We start from the raw sequence: 14,026 nt of genomic DNA, 5'->3' as shown, positions 1-14,026 counted from the left end.
GGTGAGTTGGGGTAAGATTCTATCGTGTGCGACTTGGAAAAATAAGATGTTCAATATTTGTCTTAGACGGTGGATGCAAGAAATTATCACGTCTGGCATACGCGGCCATTACACGTTTTTACATGTGCATGTTTAAAGTGTGAGTTGACAGTGAAGAATACAGAAATTGCTTAGGCCTTGTACAAACAATACATGCACAAAACGAACATAATTTTTCTTTTTAACCTAGCGAAAGCAATTTCCATGTTATTGTTAGAAGGTGCTTAAAATAGCCAATCAGCGAGTCGCTCACTAAGTCATTGAAGGGAAAAATCAATAATTTAATACCCAGGCGAGGGTTTGATCGGATCATTAACATAAAGTGTGTTGATGTGTTTCTACGACTAAAAACGATGGAAGCGCTTGGTGAAGGTCTGGACGATGACAGCGACATCGCCGAAAATCGCCTCCTAGAAACCGAGGACTCCAGTTGTGTTTGTAGTAAAGTGTGGGAGAAAGATTTCATCTGTGGATGGGCGCCATCGCTCGAGCGCAAAGTTTCACGGAAGCCAACAAAACACGCGTCGTTAAGCAACCCAAGGAAGGACGGGAAAATTGCCCTTGCCGATTGTGGGTTTGTTTTTCGACATTATGAGAAATCTAATCGCTATATCGAACAGTACAGGGAAAATCATTGCAGTACGTTCTTGGAGCGAGCAGATGAATGGAGGCCAGTATTGGGGGTCGACGTTCCCGATCCATACTTGCCCAAGATTGGGGCTTTGAGGTGAGCTTTTGTTTACATCATGTTTTAATTGTTTGCTGTGGGGTTGTACTCGGTTTTGAACGCTATTGTTAAGAAGGGAAAATGTTTTAAAAGGCAATAATATGTCACCTAACTCAGTCTAAACTTCAAGAGTTATACGCCTTGGAATTCAATTTTTAAAAACGAGGAAATCTAAATGGTTTCTTAATAACAGAAGTAGGCATGTTTTGCTCGCATTTGGTATCATAAAATAAACTGACAGGTTGATTGATGTCAAATGGATTTGCAGGTTGTTCAAACGACTTCCTTAAACGAAGAAACTTGAAAATGTTCAAAGTTTTGATCAACGAAACGAAATCTTGGCTCCGCTGTGATTATTTTTGTGCAAGCTTCATAATCTTCTCAGAAGTTGCGAAATACAACTTCAAGCGACGTTGTTGGTAGTTACGAAGAATATCTATTTTCTGTAATTTTCGTTCAGCCTAATGAACCTATCTACAGTTGCACGCCTGAAATACTGACACATTAACTTCGGCATGTATTTGGCCAAATTTCATGTTTATATGCTTAATTAGACATTTGGCCCGAGGGCCCGGCAATATGTTTCTACGAAACAATACATTGCGGATCAAAGTTATTGCGCCGTAATTTTCACCCACAATCTTATCTGATTAAAATAGTTTGCGAATATAGCTTCATGCTGAAATGGGCAATTCAACACAAAGTGAATCTTGCATTAGTTTTCGTATATTTTTTAGGTAGAAGAAAGCGAAAAGCCTGAGTTGATAGAAGACGTGTTTCGAGGGCGTCTACCATACTTGCGAAGGTTGTTGGCGTGTGGAGAAATATTGAACACTGTAAACTTGTAAGCACGCAAAACGGATGATTTCAGAGGATGATATTGCGCCATTTGCCCTGAATTTTCATGAGTTTTTCTGCGTATTAATGCGCGATTTTTTATGGCGTTGCCTTTGCGCTCTTAGTATCTTTTAAATGTCTTTAATTTTTTCTTAGCTTTACAATAATCGCATCTCGGTCAAAATTAATGAAACACTTTCAGTTTTCAGAGTTTCAATATAGCTCAGTATCGTATTCTCGTTCGTTGAGTTTGTGAAGTGACCTGTCATGATATGGCCAACCATAAATTTACTTATTTTAACTTTTCGCTTAGTTTTCTCTCCCTAAAAACGTTTTTTTCCATGAACAATAAATTCTAGTTGTGTGATTTTATCAGAATGTCCGATCAAAGATGCCATTCCGCCAACACCCACAATTTCCGTACTTAAGGATGTTTTAAGAACTTGGCAGCGTTTAGCGTAAGAAATTGCGCGCAAGAAACTCGTTAAATCCCGCGTGAAGTTTTTAAGCAATATAGCTGTTAGCTACAAATATGTAGCGAAACGAAATTGGCCAAAACTCTGTGAATCCTGCTTTTCACCCCACCGAGCGGGGATGGACACAAATACAGACGAAAGGTGAATTATTTCTGATCGTTATAAATATTTTATATATTCCTTTTGATGCAATTGGGTTCAAATAATTTGTCTCCCATTCACGCAATTTTACGGGTTTCTAGTTAGGCCTATTTCGTGAAAAATTATTTGCACATAGTTTGTGGTAAGCTTCAGCTAAACGAGCAAAGATTGCTATCAAGCTTTGTGTTGGATGAACACACCAAGCAATGAAACATTGCTCGTCGCGCGTGTTAAATGAAAATGTCTGGCTTGGTGTGGTGAACGGTGTTGGATCAAAATATTTGATCGCTCAGCCGCGATGTTATTAACTTTCCGTCTTTGCCGAGCCATTTTAAAATAATCCTCACATTCGTATCATTTGTTTAAAAATTCTTTTTCAGTGACTCATCTGAAATTTTTTACCTGATTAAATAGATCAAACGTTTGAAGTGAAGGCTCGCATTTTTCTCGTCTTCCATCTAAACATTTCTCAGAAGTATCATCCATATTTCCTTTCCATCTGCTCCATTCTATGTGGGGTGTAAGTTTATACTTTCTCCAGCCATGTCTTATTGCTACGTAATATTTTCACTTCAGCAAAACTGTTTTTGATCGAGTGAAGTTCATCGAGGCCATATCAGACTACTACAAAGTGGCAGCAATGAGAAGGTAAGGACATTAATTTGCGTTTCCTTTTTAAACGGTCAGACTTATCACTTTCGACTGACTTTCAAGAGCAATTATGGGTTTTCTTTTCGAATTTATTTGCTAAGCTCTGTAATTGCTCTAACCAGTCAAAGCAAACAAACAGTTTTTTTCAACCAATCAGAAGGCGAAATCAAAAACCAGCGGCTGTTTTTCCCGCGCTTGGAAGGGGTCGCATGTTTTTGCCCGAGTTTTCATTGGCTCGTGGCGTTATTTTCGTTTGTTGAGATTGGCCAAATTTGCTACCGTTGTTTACGACTATCAATAGCCGGCGGAAAACCGTTTTAAATGGACGCAAGCAATTCTCAGTCTTTCGGTTACACCTGATCATCTTTAAGAAAGTAGATTCCTTTCTGACACTAATAAGTAAGAACCAAGTAATGTTTGAACTTCTGACTGAGATGACAGAGGTGTTTTATTACTGTTGTTAAAGTCACACCAAACGGTGTAGCTAAACCACGCGGCGACTAATAAGAACTCAAGGTAAAAACACGTGATCGGAAAAGCCCCGCTGGTTTTGGTTTTGCACCTGCGATTGGTTAAAAAACAATGTCTAAACTGTGATTGGTCACGTTGTCTTGCACAAGTTTTCAGACGGGCCAATCCCAGGGCGCAGCAAACAAAGACCAAAACAAACATAATGTCATTAAAGCCGATAGCCAGAAGAAACTTCTTTTGTGTGTATTCTTAAATCGCGCTTACTTATTGAAGTTCTTTTTGCAGTGATCTACAAAACATCTGTCTCACAGGGAAGAGAACAGACAATGCTGATCGAAAACCCGCGCCGAGCGGCAATGGCGGCAAGTTGAACAGTGAGGTTCTACCTTTCATAGTAACTGCTTCAAACGCCAAACAAGTTTCCCAGAAAACTGGAAAAGGAAAACTGAGCACCACGGTGGAGGAAGAAAAATCGGATGCGGCAAAAAGTCGCCAAGATGTTGTTCCAACCGCTCCCGAGTTAACTAAAGATACTATTCTCCCATGCGTGCCTTCAAAGCCTGACGTACCGCATCACATGGAAGAGAAACCGATTTCAAACTCAGCCACACATCAATCGGCAGACGAATCGAGACGATTTCACAAAGAAAGAATTCGTCTTCCGAAGTTTCAGTGGACAGAATGTTCCGTTAAAAATCACCGAACGGCAAGAGAGAAAAACATTATGACCTCAAAGGTTGAAAGGAAGGATAAACCAATTGTGGAAACGCTTCCGAGTAGTGAGAGTGATGAAAATGTTTTGCTTCCAACTCGGCAATTGAACTCGCGAGGTAACCTGCAGTTGGGAAGTACGGTTCCATCTGCGAACGCTAAATCAAAGCTAACGCACGTGGCGGTTGGTAAATGCGAGATATTTAGCTCGACAAATTCATCGAGCGCTGATCGCATTCCAAAACCTTACCAGACCGCGAGAAAACTTCCTAGTGAAAGTGCTTTTATTCGGATTCGAGGGCAACAAACGGGCCCACCGCCCAAAGAGGCCAGTAAGAATGCATCGAAAGATTCGAACAAAGAAAGGCCGAGTACGAGCGAAAAGGTGTTATTGAACCAGAATGTACCTCTTCAATACATGAGCCGATTTGGTCGAAGAAAGTTCCATCACGTGTTAGAGGCGCGGTCGTTTAAGCCTGCGGAGAAGAAACTTAGAGCTGCTGCTTTAGCAGATTTTCATAATTAGAGGTCGTACCCTTAAATACCCTGAAGAAATAATCTAGGCAAAATTTGCTGATTTTGTTTCTACGGAATTACTGTATAAAACTTTGCGGTATCTGATAAGTTCTAAGACGACACTAAGTTCTAAGAAGAAAGTTATTTATGACTGAGATGAAATTTGAAGAAACCAATTTCTACAACGATTAAACTCCACCGGAGAAAATATTTGGCGTTTATTGAGCTGCGTTTTCACACGCCATGATAATCAGTTTAGGCCCCGTCCACCGTTTACGCCGGAGAAATTTAAAACGGCGTTTTCACTCTCAAAACGCATCAAATGTTTTCCGTCCACACTACACCGGAGAAATTTGAAAACGCATCAATCAGCGGTCATTGTGGATTTGTGTTTGAGGAAAACTCGCTCAAGGAAATCACATGGTCATCGTTTTCGAAAAGCTCTGTTTTCAAAACGTTCTCCGTCCACACTAAAACGCGTAGCCGGCGTTTTCAAATTCCTCTGGTTTGAAGAGCGTTTCCGAAAAGCTCCGTTTTCGTGACGGATTAGTGTGGACGGTAGGCCTAACCGTAGAAAGAAAGCTGCGTTTTCAAATTTCTCCGGCGTAGCGTAGACGGAGCATTAGCCAAAAGCCTACACTTAGCCATTGATCACTCTGGTTAGGAAGGGTTAAAATCTGGTTTGAAAACAAAAATAAAACAATTTATCCGAGAAAGAGTAAATATGCAATATAATATAAAAGTTAATCATGTGCGTTTTTACCGGCTCGGAGGTAAAACCCACCCTTCCCTAGAGGAAGAAATGACTCCATGTCCCAAGCACAAGACATTGATGTGGTTTAAGTTTATCATCAATTAATAAATATTTATCTTCAACACATCAACAACTTTGTTTGAGTGTCCAGTCTTCTGGCGGTTAACCTTAGTTTTATGTGAGACCCTTAGCTAACTGATTATCAACTTAAAAGAGCTACGTCACGGTTTGCTCCTCTGGAAAAGTTTAAGCTAAATTTTTCAAGTTAGTCGTTTGTTATCCGCGTCAATCTTCTCCATCCTTAACCATCGTTGTTTCTTTATGGTTTACTATTATCTTAGTAAACTATTACCGGTTATGTTCAGGTTTCCTTCAGTCTAAAGATAATTTTGTACAGGGCCAAAACAACTCAAAATACCGTGACTGAGCTCCTTTAAAGGTAATCAAGTTTTTGAAGCTAACTCGTTACGGCAGTGAATTTACCTTTTTCAAGTTCAAGTTAATAAATTAATAGGCTTTCTCCTAGGCCTTCACGGGCAATTGAGTTTCGGTGACTTATCCGAGACGAACAGCCGGAGTAGCCACACGTTTCGCCTCCGACCACGTGACCCGAAAACTATTGACCGGGATGAATTATGGAGGCCTAGGAACTAGGCAAATAAATAGTATTAAGAAATGTTTCACTTGCTGCCCGGCGCAGCCCGACAGTTTCTTTAGAAACAAATAACTTTGCTGATTCTATGTGAAAAGAGCTCTTAGCAAGAGCTCGTTGATAGCATTAACGTCTATTTCAAAGCTTTCCAAACAGATAGAAAGTCGTCTTCTCGTATAAGAGCGAGGTGATTCATCTCTTTTATATCGCTTCATTTAAAGTCCACCAATCATCTGTGCAGAATGAGTAAAGACAAGGTCCTGTGGATAAACGTTAAGAGGGTTAAGCCTTATTCCCAAGTTAATACTTCCCAAGTTAGTTTAAGATCACTTCCGGTTTCGGAAATCCCATTAATCGATTCAATAAATACCAAATCACACGCATTTCCATCCTCCACGATAGAAAATATCCACGCAACGCTCGTCGTTAATGATCTGGGAAAGAACTGTGAGAGGGACTACTTTGAGAATAAACCCTATACGGGGAACGAATTCGCCAATTTCTTTTGTCAGAAATTGAACAGTCAATGAAAGCGCGTTTAAGCACAAAGTTTTCTTGAAATCAAGCTGCCAAACTCCCTAGCACAAAGTTCCTTGCTACAAAATTATACCTTCCTCGCAATATACGCATCCAGTCTAGGCCACGGTCTAAGCCGCTTCGTTTGATTATAAACCCTTCCCCCCACAGACCTTGCGTCGTATTATATGTTCTTGCAGTACTCACAACGACGGTATTTCATTCAGTGTTTCCAAAGTTGATGTTGAGAAAGTTAACATGCAGAGAAAACCATTTTAAAGGCAAAATTTCTCCTAAATCTGTACCAAGACAGTTTAGAAACCGTATGTTAATTCTGATAGAAGCCCTCACAAAATACCCTCTCGGTCTCAACCCGCGCCAAAAAGCATCATACGGTTGCGGTATTTTTATCTTTGTGCCTTCGTAACTCAGGTGATATTAATTTTGTTTTGATAATTAACATTTGCTTCATTTGTCCTCACAAAAGCGCCCTCTTTTTGTCATCCTTGTTAATTTCCTTCACCAGGAAATATTCCTTTTATACTTCGTGCTAACTTCCTTCTGTTTGCGTTAATTTAATTGAGTTATGAATTCCTTAAAATCATAAATAGCTCGTTATTTTCGGCTGAGTCAGAGAACAAAACAAAACTTGCAGGGCGTAAAATAATAATTCTAAAATTTTGTAGACCCAGATATCCCATGACTCTTTGTAAACAAACTTAACTCGCACCAGTTTCCACGAGTGATCAAACATGGCGAACAGCGACAAGCGTTGGTCACTTGCTTTGTAATGCAGATTAGTCGTTGGCCAACATTTTGTTGACGTTTGTTGCTGTTGTTCTCATAAACCAACTTAATGAAATCCCAGCGATCAGACTCTATTGTAATTTGCTGTCAAAGAACAGTTGGAGTCGCATCCTGAAGGAATGTGGCTGAAAAAGACGAAACGGCACAACGGCTTTCCTCGGAGCGTGTGAAAGTGGTTGTTATGGTCGGATAGATTTACACATAAAATTCAATTAACGCGTTTAGCACCACATTAGACATCAAGGTTTGCAGAACAAGATCAAGATCGAGGACTTCGGTTTCCTTTTAGAGTTGCCGATCAAAGCAAACCGGTAATTTCGTAGGAATTATAATTTATTTCGCTGGTTACCAAGTGAAACTTGGCACGCACGTATAAAGTTTCTACGATCAAGTCCCCGGACCTCGGATCGAGCAAGCTTGGCTCGTTTCATTACTCATCTGGATGAAATGAATCCTTTAATGCTTTTATCACGACTATTGAGAACTGTTTCTTGTGTACATTTGGTTAAATTGTATTGACATGGCTAATGAACTCCTCGTGTCAAGCAACAACTCCATAAAGCGACGTTGTTGAGACCTGATTGCAAATAATTTGCCTTTCCTTTGGCTTTTATCGGACGAAGTGCAGTTTAACCCTTCACCTAGGATCAAAACGTTAACAGACGAAGCAGTGTTACTTTGGCTGCAATGTCTCGCATGAGGACTGGTTTGAAGCCAATTGAGCCCACAAGGCGTTCTCCGACAAAGTTTCCCCCAGTAAGAAGTGGATGGAGATCTAACTCTCCTCCTTTAGCAGGCAGTGCTAGAGAACCAGAGTGGTCCCATGATATGATTAGAGGGATTCAGTTAAAGACAGCGACCAAAAGACCCTTGGTAGCAAGTACTTCTCCCAGAAGGACTCCAAACACTGATGAGATTAAGACAACACCTACAGTAAAGCAACAAGAGGAAAGAAAATTTTCCAGCCCACAAGAAAATGGCAAGGATAAAGAAATTGAGGTTAGTCACTGTTGTGTATAAAGTCACTGTGAAATGAGTCATAAAATCTTGGTTGAGCTATTTTTAGGAAGATGTACTAGTCGGTTTGAAACCCCCCTTTCTGGGTTAACGGCCTACCTCCCCCCGCTCCCCCCAGCATGTGACATTTTTATTTTTCAGGGGGTCAAATTCCCAACCTCAGGCAAAATAGCCTATGTGTAGCTGTACCCATCCCCCAAGGAAAAACGTTTTTCCTCAGGGTTGGGTACAGCTACACGTAGGCTACAGGCAAAATGGTTTTCAAAATACCCTTAGGCTCTAGTGCCGTTATGGTTTGTGCTCCTCTTGGAGTGACAGGCCTAAATACATGTCAGTGAAGTTTGTGGCACCGAGTTTTGTAGCTTTTTCTCATGATCTTCCAAAAGTATCACAGACTGCAAAACACATTTCTGAAAAAATTCTAACCCGAATAAACTCTTAGAATTTCTAACAATCATTTATTTTTGGTTTGGTTTGACAATTAGGCTAGATAGAAATTAGTTTACCAACAACCTGTCTGCATTTTTAATCTGTTTTCAGAAACTGAAGCTGAAGATCCTATCCCTTCAAAAGCTAATTGAACAGCTAAGAACTGAAATCAACGAGAAAGCCAACACAATAACGGAACTGGAGGAGAAACTCAAAGTACAGGTAAAGAAATATAATTATATGAAATAATTTTTTGGCAACTTCACTCCATAATTGCCATAAGACTGGGAATTCGGAATTCTTCAACCTCTTTAGTCTTCATTTATGGAAGGAGGATTTGCCTTATGGACATAATTTTATTATAGGAAACCTCTTCTCTGAAAGTTAGCCTATAGGCGATTTGCATGATGATGTTGTTTGACTACAACTATCAGAATCCTTCACTCTTTCTGTTTGTTATCCTAATTAGGGCAATTCTTATTTAAACCCCACTGGGAATTCAAAATTTAAATAATAAAAAAAAACGATAGGAATTCTGGTAGTTGTAGTCAAATGACACCAACGTGCAAATGTGCTATTAGAACATACTACAAACCCAGCCATTACAAGAACTTTACAGGGTTTGTAAACCATCAGTGATGTTACACATATCGTGTTCAGGGCTGACAATAAGAGCTGTAACCCATAGCATTTGTTACAGCTGTGTGCTCATGATTGATGGACCCTTAAAATTCACCCATAAAGTAAGCAGTTTGTTACATGAAGATCAAGGTTACAGGTGAATCAAAACTTTATTACAGCCCTGATGTTTACTCAACAGGTAGCAGAATTTGAAGAGCAGATTAAGAAATTGAAAGCAATCATCAGTGAAAGAGAGAAAGAAATAGAGGAAAAGAAGACGATTGTGAAAAACAAAGATGTAGAAATCAGTGAATTGAAAGACAGCTTTGAAAACGAAAAAGAAAAGATGAAAAAAGAGGTAAGGATACGTAAAGAGGATCATTTTGGTGTCTTTAGTGGCAATCATAAGGTAGTTATTGGGTTTGATTTTGAGTGGCATCAAACACCTCATTTCATAGATTCATCATAAACTTGTTGCATGTGACAAAGTTGAGAAAAGCCTAAAACAGGCTTTTCCAGATGGTCATCCAGACATCCTTCATAATACTTTTTTCACATCGTGCTCTACAAATTCTTAGCTAAGCTGAACCCATAGCAAATTATGGCTACCTGCTTTTAAAATTGTAGCTCAAGGAACGATCCTTTGATATACACCTGCTGGTTATACCTGTAGGCCTGTTAATACCTTTTAAAACCAAATCAGTTTATTCCTGGATAACATTTATTAGATTTTAAAGAGCAGCTATTTCTTTCTTAGATTCCTGCAATTTTTATCCAAAAAGTAGGTAGCTTAGAAATGATTGGTCAGTTTGACAGCACTTGCCATAATTTAGTTTAACTTCTTTTCTTAGTTTGATCACGAATTGGAGGAGTTAAAAGCTCAGCATCTCAAGGAACTCACAGACCGTGATGGTAAGATGAAAGTCTTGAAGATGCATATGGCTGATGCTCTTAAGGATAATTCAAGGTGATCTTTTGGTTGTGACTATTAAAACCCTTGACTTATAAGATTTCTTTTTGCTAGAAAAAATTGTAAAGCAAGCAACATTACATGACAGAATAAATAAATATGAATTTGATGCTTTTATTAATTTTGTTTCTCCACACACTGGAGTCTCATCTGCAGACTCATGAGTTTGAGCTGTGTTGTAAGACATAATAATTATAATACCATATATACCATATGAAGCTTCTGATCAATAGCTCTCATTTCATTGGTGACATGCTTGGGTTTTATTCAGACATTCAAAAATAAAACCTTCTTCAGGGCTGTCATTAAGGGCTGTAACCCATAACACCTGCTGCAGCTGAGTTTGTTTGATGGGCCCTTGATGTTACAGATGAACTGGGCTATGTAGGCTTAATAGGCAATACAATTCACTCAAAAGGCAACAAGTTTGTTACAGGTGTGAAGCTCAAGGCTGCAATTGACTCAAAACTTAATGACAGCCCTGCACTTAATAGACCTTTTGAAACATAATAAATGGGAGATCATGACAGGATTGGTTCATATCTTTTCATGGAGCTGTTACATTAAAGAGTTTCATCCAAAGGCTCAAAAGCCAGCACTGCATCAGTTAAACATGTGACAATATAGTGGAAGCCATGTCTATGAGTAAGTCTTCTGAAGACAAATTTTTGGTAAATTATGTCTGGTTAATAATTGAGGTTCAAGGGTTAACCTCCATTTTTTGTTGTATAATGATATTATTTAATATTTGACAACTTTTAGTTTTAATAACTTTTTTTTAATGTTTTTGCAGGGAGAGGCAGCTGCAACTTGAGGAGCTAACCAAGGAGCTCAAAAGAGTAACAGAAGAAACAGATGTGTTGAAACACAAATTACAATCCATGAAATCATCAAATCAGGTACCACTTTAGAACTGCTTTTTATTGTATCTAATTTGACAAACAAAGGCCCAGTAGAACACAGAATTTCATATTTACAGTATAAATGAAATTTGCTTTAACTGTGTGAGTGAAAAAACCGTGAACACTTTCATTTAATTCTGTACTGTCCACGCGAGAAAACCTCAAAGCCACAAACTAATTACTGTTGCTGTCTGCAGTTTAGCTTTCTCACACTTAAACTGTAATTAGGTTTTCCCTTGCTACACAAGAACATCCCATAAATATGTCTGGTGTTCATGGCTTTCTGAGTTTCACAGTAACAGCAGTCACAACTAATTTGTTTTCTTTTATTGCAGGGCAAGTGTCCAAATTGCTTTGTAATGGAGAAACAACTCCAATCAAAAATTGTTGAACTTAGAGACAAAGAAGTTGTAACTATTGAAATGCAGCAGTTGTGTGCAAAAATGGAAAAACAGCTTGTCCAACAGGTAAGACACAATGCAATAACTAATATTATGAAGAGAATGCAGTTGTTGAATACAAAAGCATGCCATCTAGGAAATTTAAAAAAAAACATGTGACAAGTGCATAACAGAAAAGCTGGAGATTTAACAGAACTCTGTTGTTCTCACACTTCTCAAGTGTTCTTGAAATTTTCAATAGTAAGAGCTGTATAATTATTATATTATATTTTCAGGATGAGCTTCTACGGCAATGGGCCAAGAATAAAGGAAAGCCAGTTAGGTGATAAAGCAGGTGAGATCTTACTGAGGATGTTAATGCTTTGAGAAGAAACGAAAATCGTGACTCATAGAGAACAATAGTACTGTTATTCATTACTGAAAACTGCTTTGCACCAGTCAAGAATATATTTTGAAAATAATTCAAGATAATATTTATTACAAGTAGTTCCGTTGTTAGAGTCACTAACAGTGATAAAGCCAAAAAATTGGTTTTAAAACAAAACATTTATTTTTTTTTCTCTGATTTCTTTTTTTAACAGGTGACATGTTTTGATGTATACATAGTTGACAACGATCAGGAACATTTCTTCATCCATAAAAATTGTATTACTCTTGAAGTCAATTTATTAGAAATACAGCCAATTTTGCAACAAGGATAAAATTAACAAGTATTATCAATGTTCAATTAAATTATTGTAATGCATTGCTGAATGATGGGAAGTGACTGTAATGCTTAGTTAACAACAACTCGCTCTCTAATAATGTTGTATGGACAAAAACTAACAAGACAAATCTGGCAGTAAATGGGACCATGGGCACTGGGTACTCCCTGGGATAGCAACGAGAGTGGGTGGTAGCGACACACCTTGGACAGGTAATTGGGTGGTTAGCGGACACACCCTGCAAACAAAGTGGGGTGGTTAGCGGACTCAAACCCCAAAGCATAAACACAACATGGGGTGGTTAGCAGACACAAACCCCAAAACAGAAACTTGGGTAAGATTGTTCATCGTTTAGCAAAACAAAAGGTTTCTTTTGTTTTTCGTTCAACTAAAGATCTCCAAAAGATACCCTTGGAACACTGAGTTTTTTGCATACGTTATTTCTCAAAAACAAAGCACAAATCAACAAAAACAATTATGCAGCAATGTTTTTCATGTCAAAACAAGTCAGTCTGCCAAAAATTAGCTCTATCCTGTAAAAAATAAAAATCAGCCCAGAATACTATATACGTCCTTTTTGCATGAAAGCCTTCAATTGTAAGTAACAGTGAAATAATTTTAAGAAGTTCCAGTACAAAAGGCTCTTGACATGCTTGACAAAGATGGAAAACCCAGGGAAAAGTTTAGTGTGCTATGCAATGTGTCAGACACAAAAGATCGTGTTTGACCACATTTCCAAACATTGAGAAGAGAGTTGAAAATATGAGGCATAGTGGAGTACTTTTGATGAACTTTGTGGTGTTCGGAAATGTGATCAAACACCGTCTTGAGTGTTACATATATCTTCTCAATCAAAACTCAGACTTGGGAGAAAACCGAGAAATAAAACCGTAAAAATATATGCTAATTAGGATGAGATATCCAAACACCATGCCATCACATTATTTATGGTTTCCTCTGTTGAAATATGATGAATTATTAATGAGTTTGAGAAGCTATCACTTTTCTTCCTATATGCTGAAAATGGTTAGAAGAAGTTTAAGTAAAGGAAGAAGCAACATTTCAAGACCAAACAGGGGTGGTGTGGTAGGCCTTTATCACCACACCACACCACCCCCCCCCCCCCCACCTCTCCCCTGATAACCATATATGGTTTCAATAAAGGTTAGGTTCAAAAAACGTTAGGTTGTGACAGATTAACTTTCTACAGCTCAATGCTTAATAGATATGAGGTGCAGTTATTAAATTTTGTGAGAGGGAGAGTCTTAGATGAGAAGGATTAAAAGATTGAAGATGTATTTTTAGTCCAAACGGATTATTTATGTGTTGTCATAATTTGAGTTTTTGTTGAACACTAAGCCACAGAGAAACCAGTATCTATAATATATTACTGTGTGACAAAGTTACTTGAGTCAAGCATTTGTATTGGCAAGGTATAAGAACCGTCATTTTTTTTCCAAAAAGTGAAAATAAACCGCAGGCTCTTTAGTTCACAGTTTGTTGTTTTGTGTATATTTCCTATGGCGATTTCTATCTTTGTTATGTAATACAGTGAACATCATTTTTTTAAATATATACAGGGTTGATAGCAAAATTTACATGTCAAAGAGATTAACGAGAAGAATGTAGTGTTATTTAACCTGTTTTAAAGTGTCATTCATGGTTAGTCAAAACAAACAAAATC

At 38.3% G+C, this 14,026-nt stretch overlaps 2 protein-coding genes across 2 annotated transcripts; both read left to right on the top strand.

Moving 5' to 3' along the window:
* Positions 1-44: 44 nt before the first annotated feature.
* On the top strand, positions 45-5,456 carry LOC110069193 (uncharacterized). Its single transcript, XM_020776677.2, has 3 exons — positions 45-766; positions 2,797-2,868; positions 3,628-5,456. The coding sequence occupies exons 1-3, from the start codon at positions 393-395 to the stop codon at positions 4,577-4,579; spliced, it is 1,398 nt and encodes a 465-aa protein (XP_020632336.2). The 5' UTR covers positions 45-392; the 3' UTR covers positions 4,580-5,456.
* Positions 5,457-7,234: 1,778 nt separating this feature from the next.
* LOC110069232 (uncharacterized) lies at positions 7,235-13,837 on the top strand. The gene is made up of 8 exons (XM_020776726.2): positions 7,235-8,297; positions 8,856-8,966; positions 9,565-9,723; positions 10,217-10,332; positions 11,129-11,234; positions 11,573-11,704; positions 11,914-11,972; positions 12,220-13,837. Exons 1-7 carry the CDS (start codon positions 7,986-7,988, stop codon positions 11,962-11,964), a joined length of 987 nt encoding a protein of 328 aa, XP_020632385.1. The 5' UTR covers positions 7,235-7,985; the 3' UTR covers positions 11,965-11,972; positions 12,220-13,837.
* Positions 13,838-14,026: the final 189 nt, after the last annotated feature.

The sequence above is a fragment of the Orbicella faveolata genome, unplaced genomic scaffold, assembly GCF_042242905.1.
Source record: "Orbicella faveolata isolate gen_17 unplaced genomic scaffold, um_ofav_v1 contig_47, whole genome shotgun sequence".
Lineage (NCBI taxonomy): Eukaryota > Metazoa > Cnidaria > Anthozoa > Scleractinia > Merulinidae > Orbicella > Orbicella faveolata.
Note: the sequence above shows the minus strand (reverse complement) of the source record. Positions and strands in the feature narration are given on the sequence as shown.

Excerpts from the sequence above, each read along its gene's own strand:
- LOC110069232 (XM_020776726.2), top strand. The coding sequence starts at position 7,986 with ATGTCTCGCATGAGGACTGGTTTGAAGCCAATTGAGCCCACAAGGCGT. Across the intron at positions 8,298-8,855 it reads GCAAGGATAAAGAAATTGAG|AAACTGAAGCTGAAGATCCT; the intron begins GTTAGTCACTGT and ends ATCTGTTTTCAG. Across the intron at positions 11,235-11,572 it reads CCATGAAATCATCAAATCAG|GGCAAGTGTCCAAATTGCTT; the intron begins GTACCACTTTAG and ends CTTTTATTGCAG.
- LOC110069193 (XM_020776677.2), top strand. The coding sequence starts at position 393 with ATGGAAGCGCTTGGTGAAGGTCTGGACGATGACAGCGACATCGCCGAA. Across the intron at positions 767-2,796 it reads CCCAAGATTGGGGCTTTGAG|CAAAACTGTTTTTGATCGAG; the intron begins GTGAGCTTTTGT and ends TTTTCACTTCAG. Across the intron at positions 2,869-3,627 it reads AAAGTGGCAGCAATGAGAAG|TGATCTACAAAACATCTGTC; the intron begins GTAAGGACATTA and ends TTCTTTTTGCAG.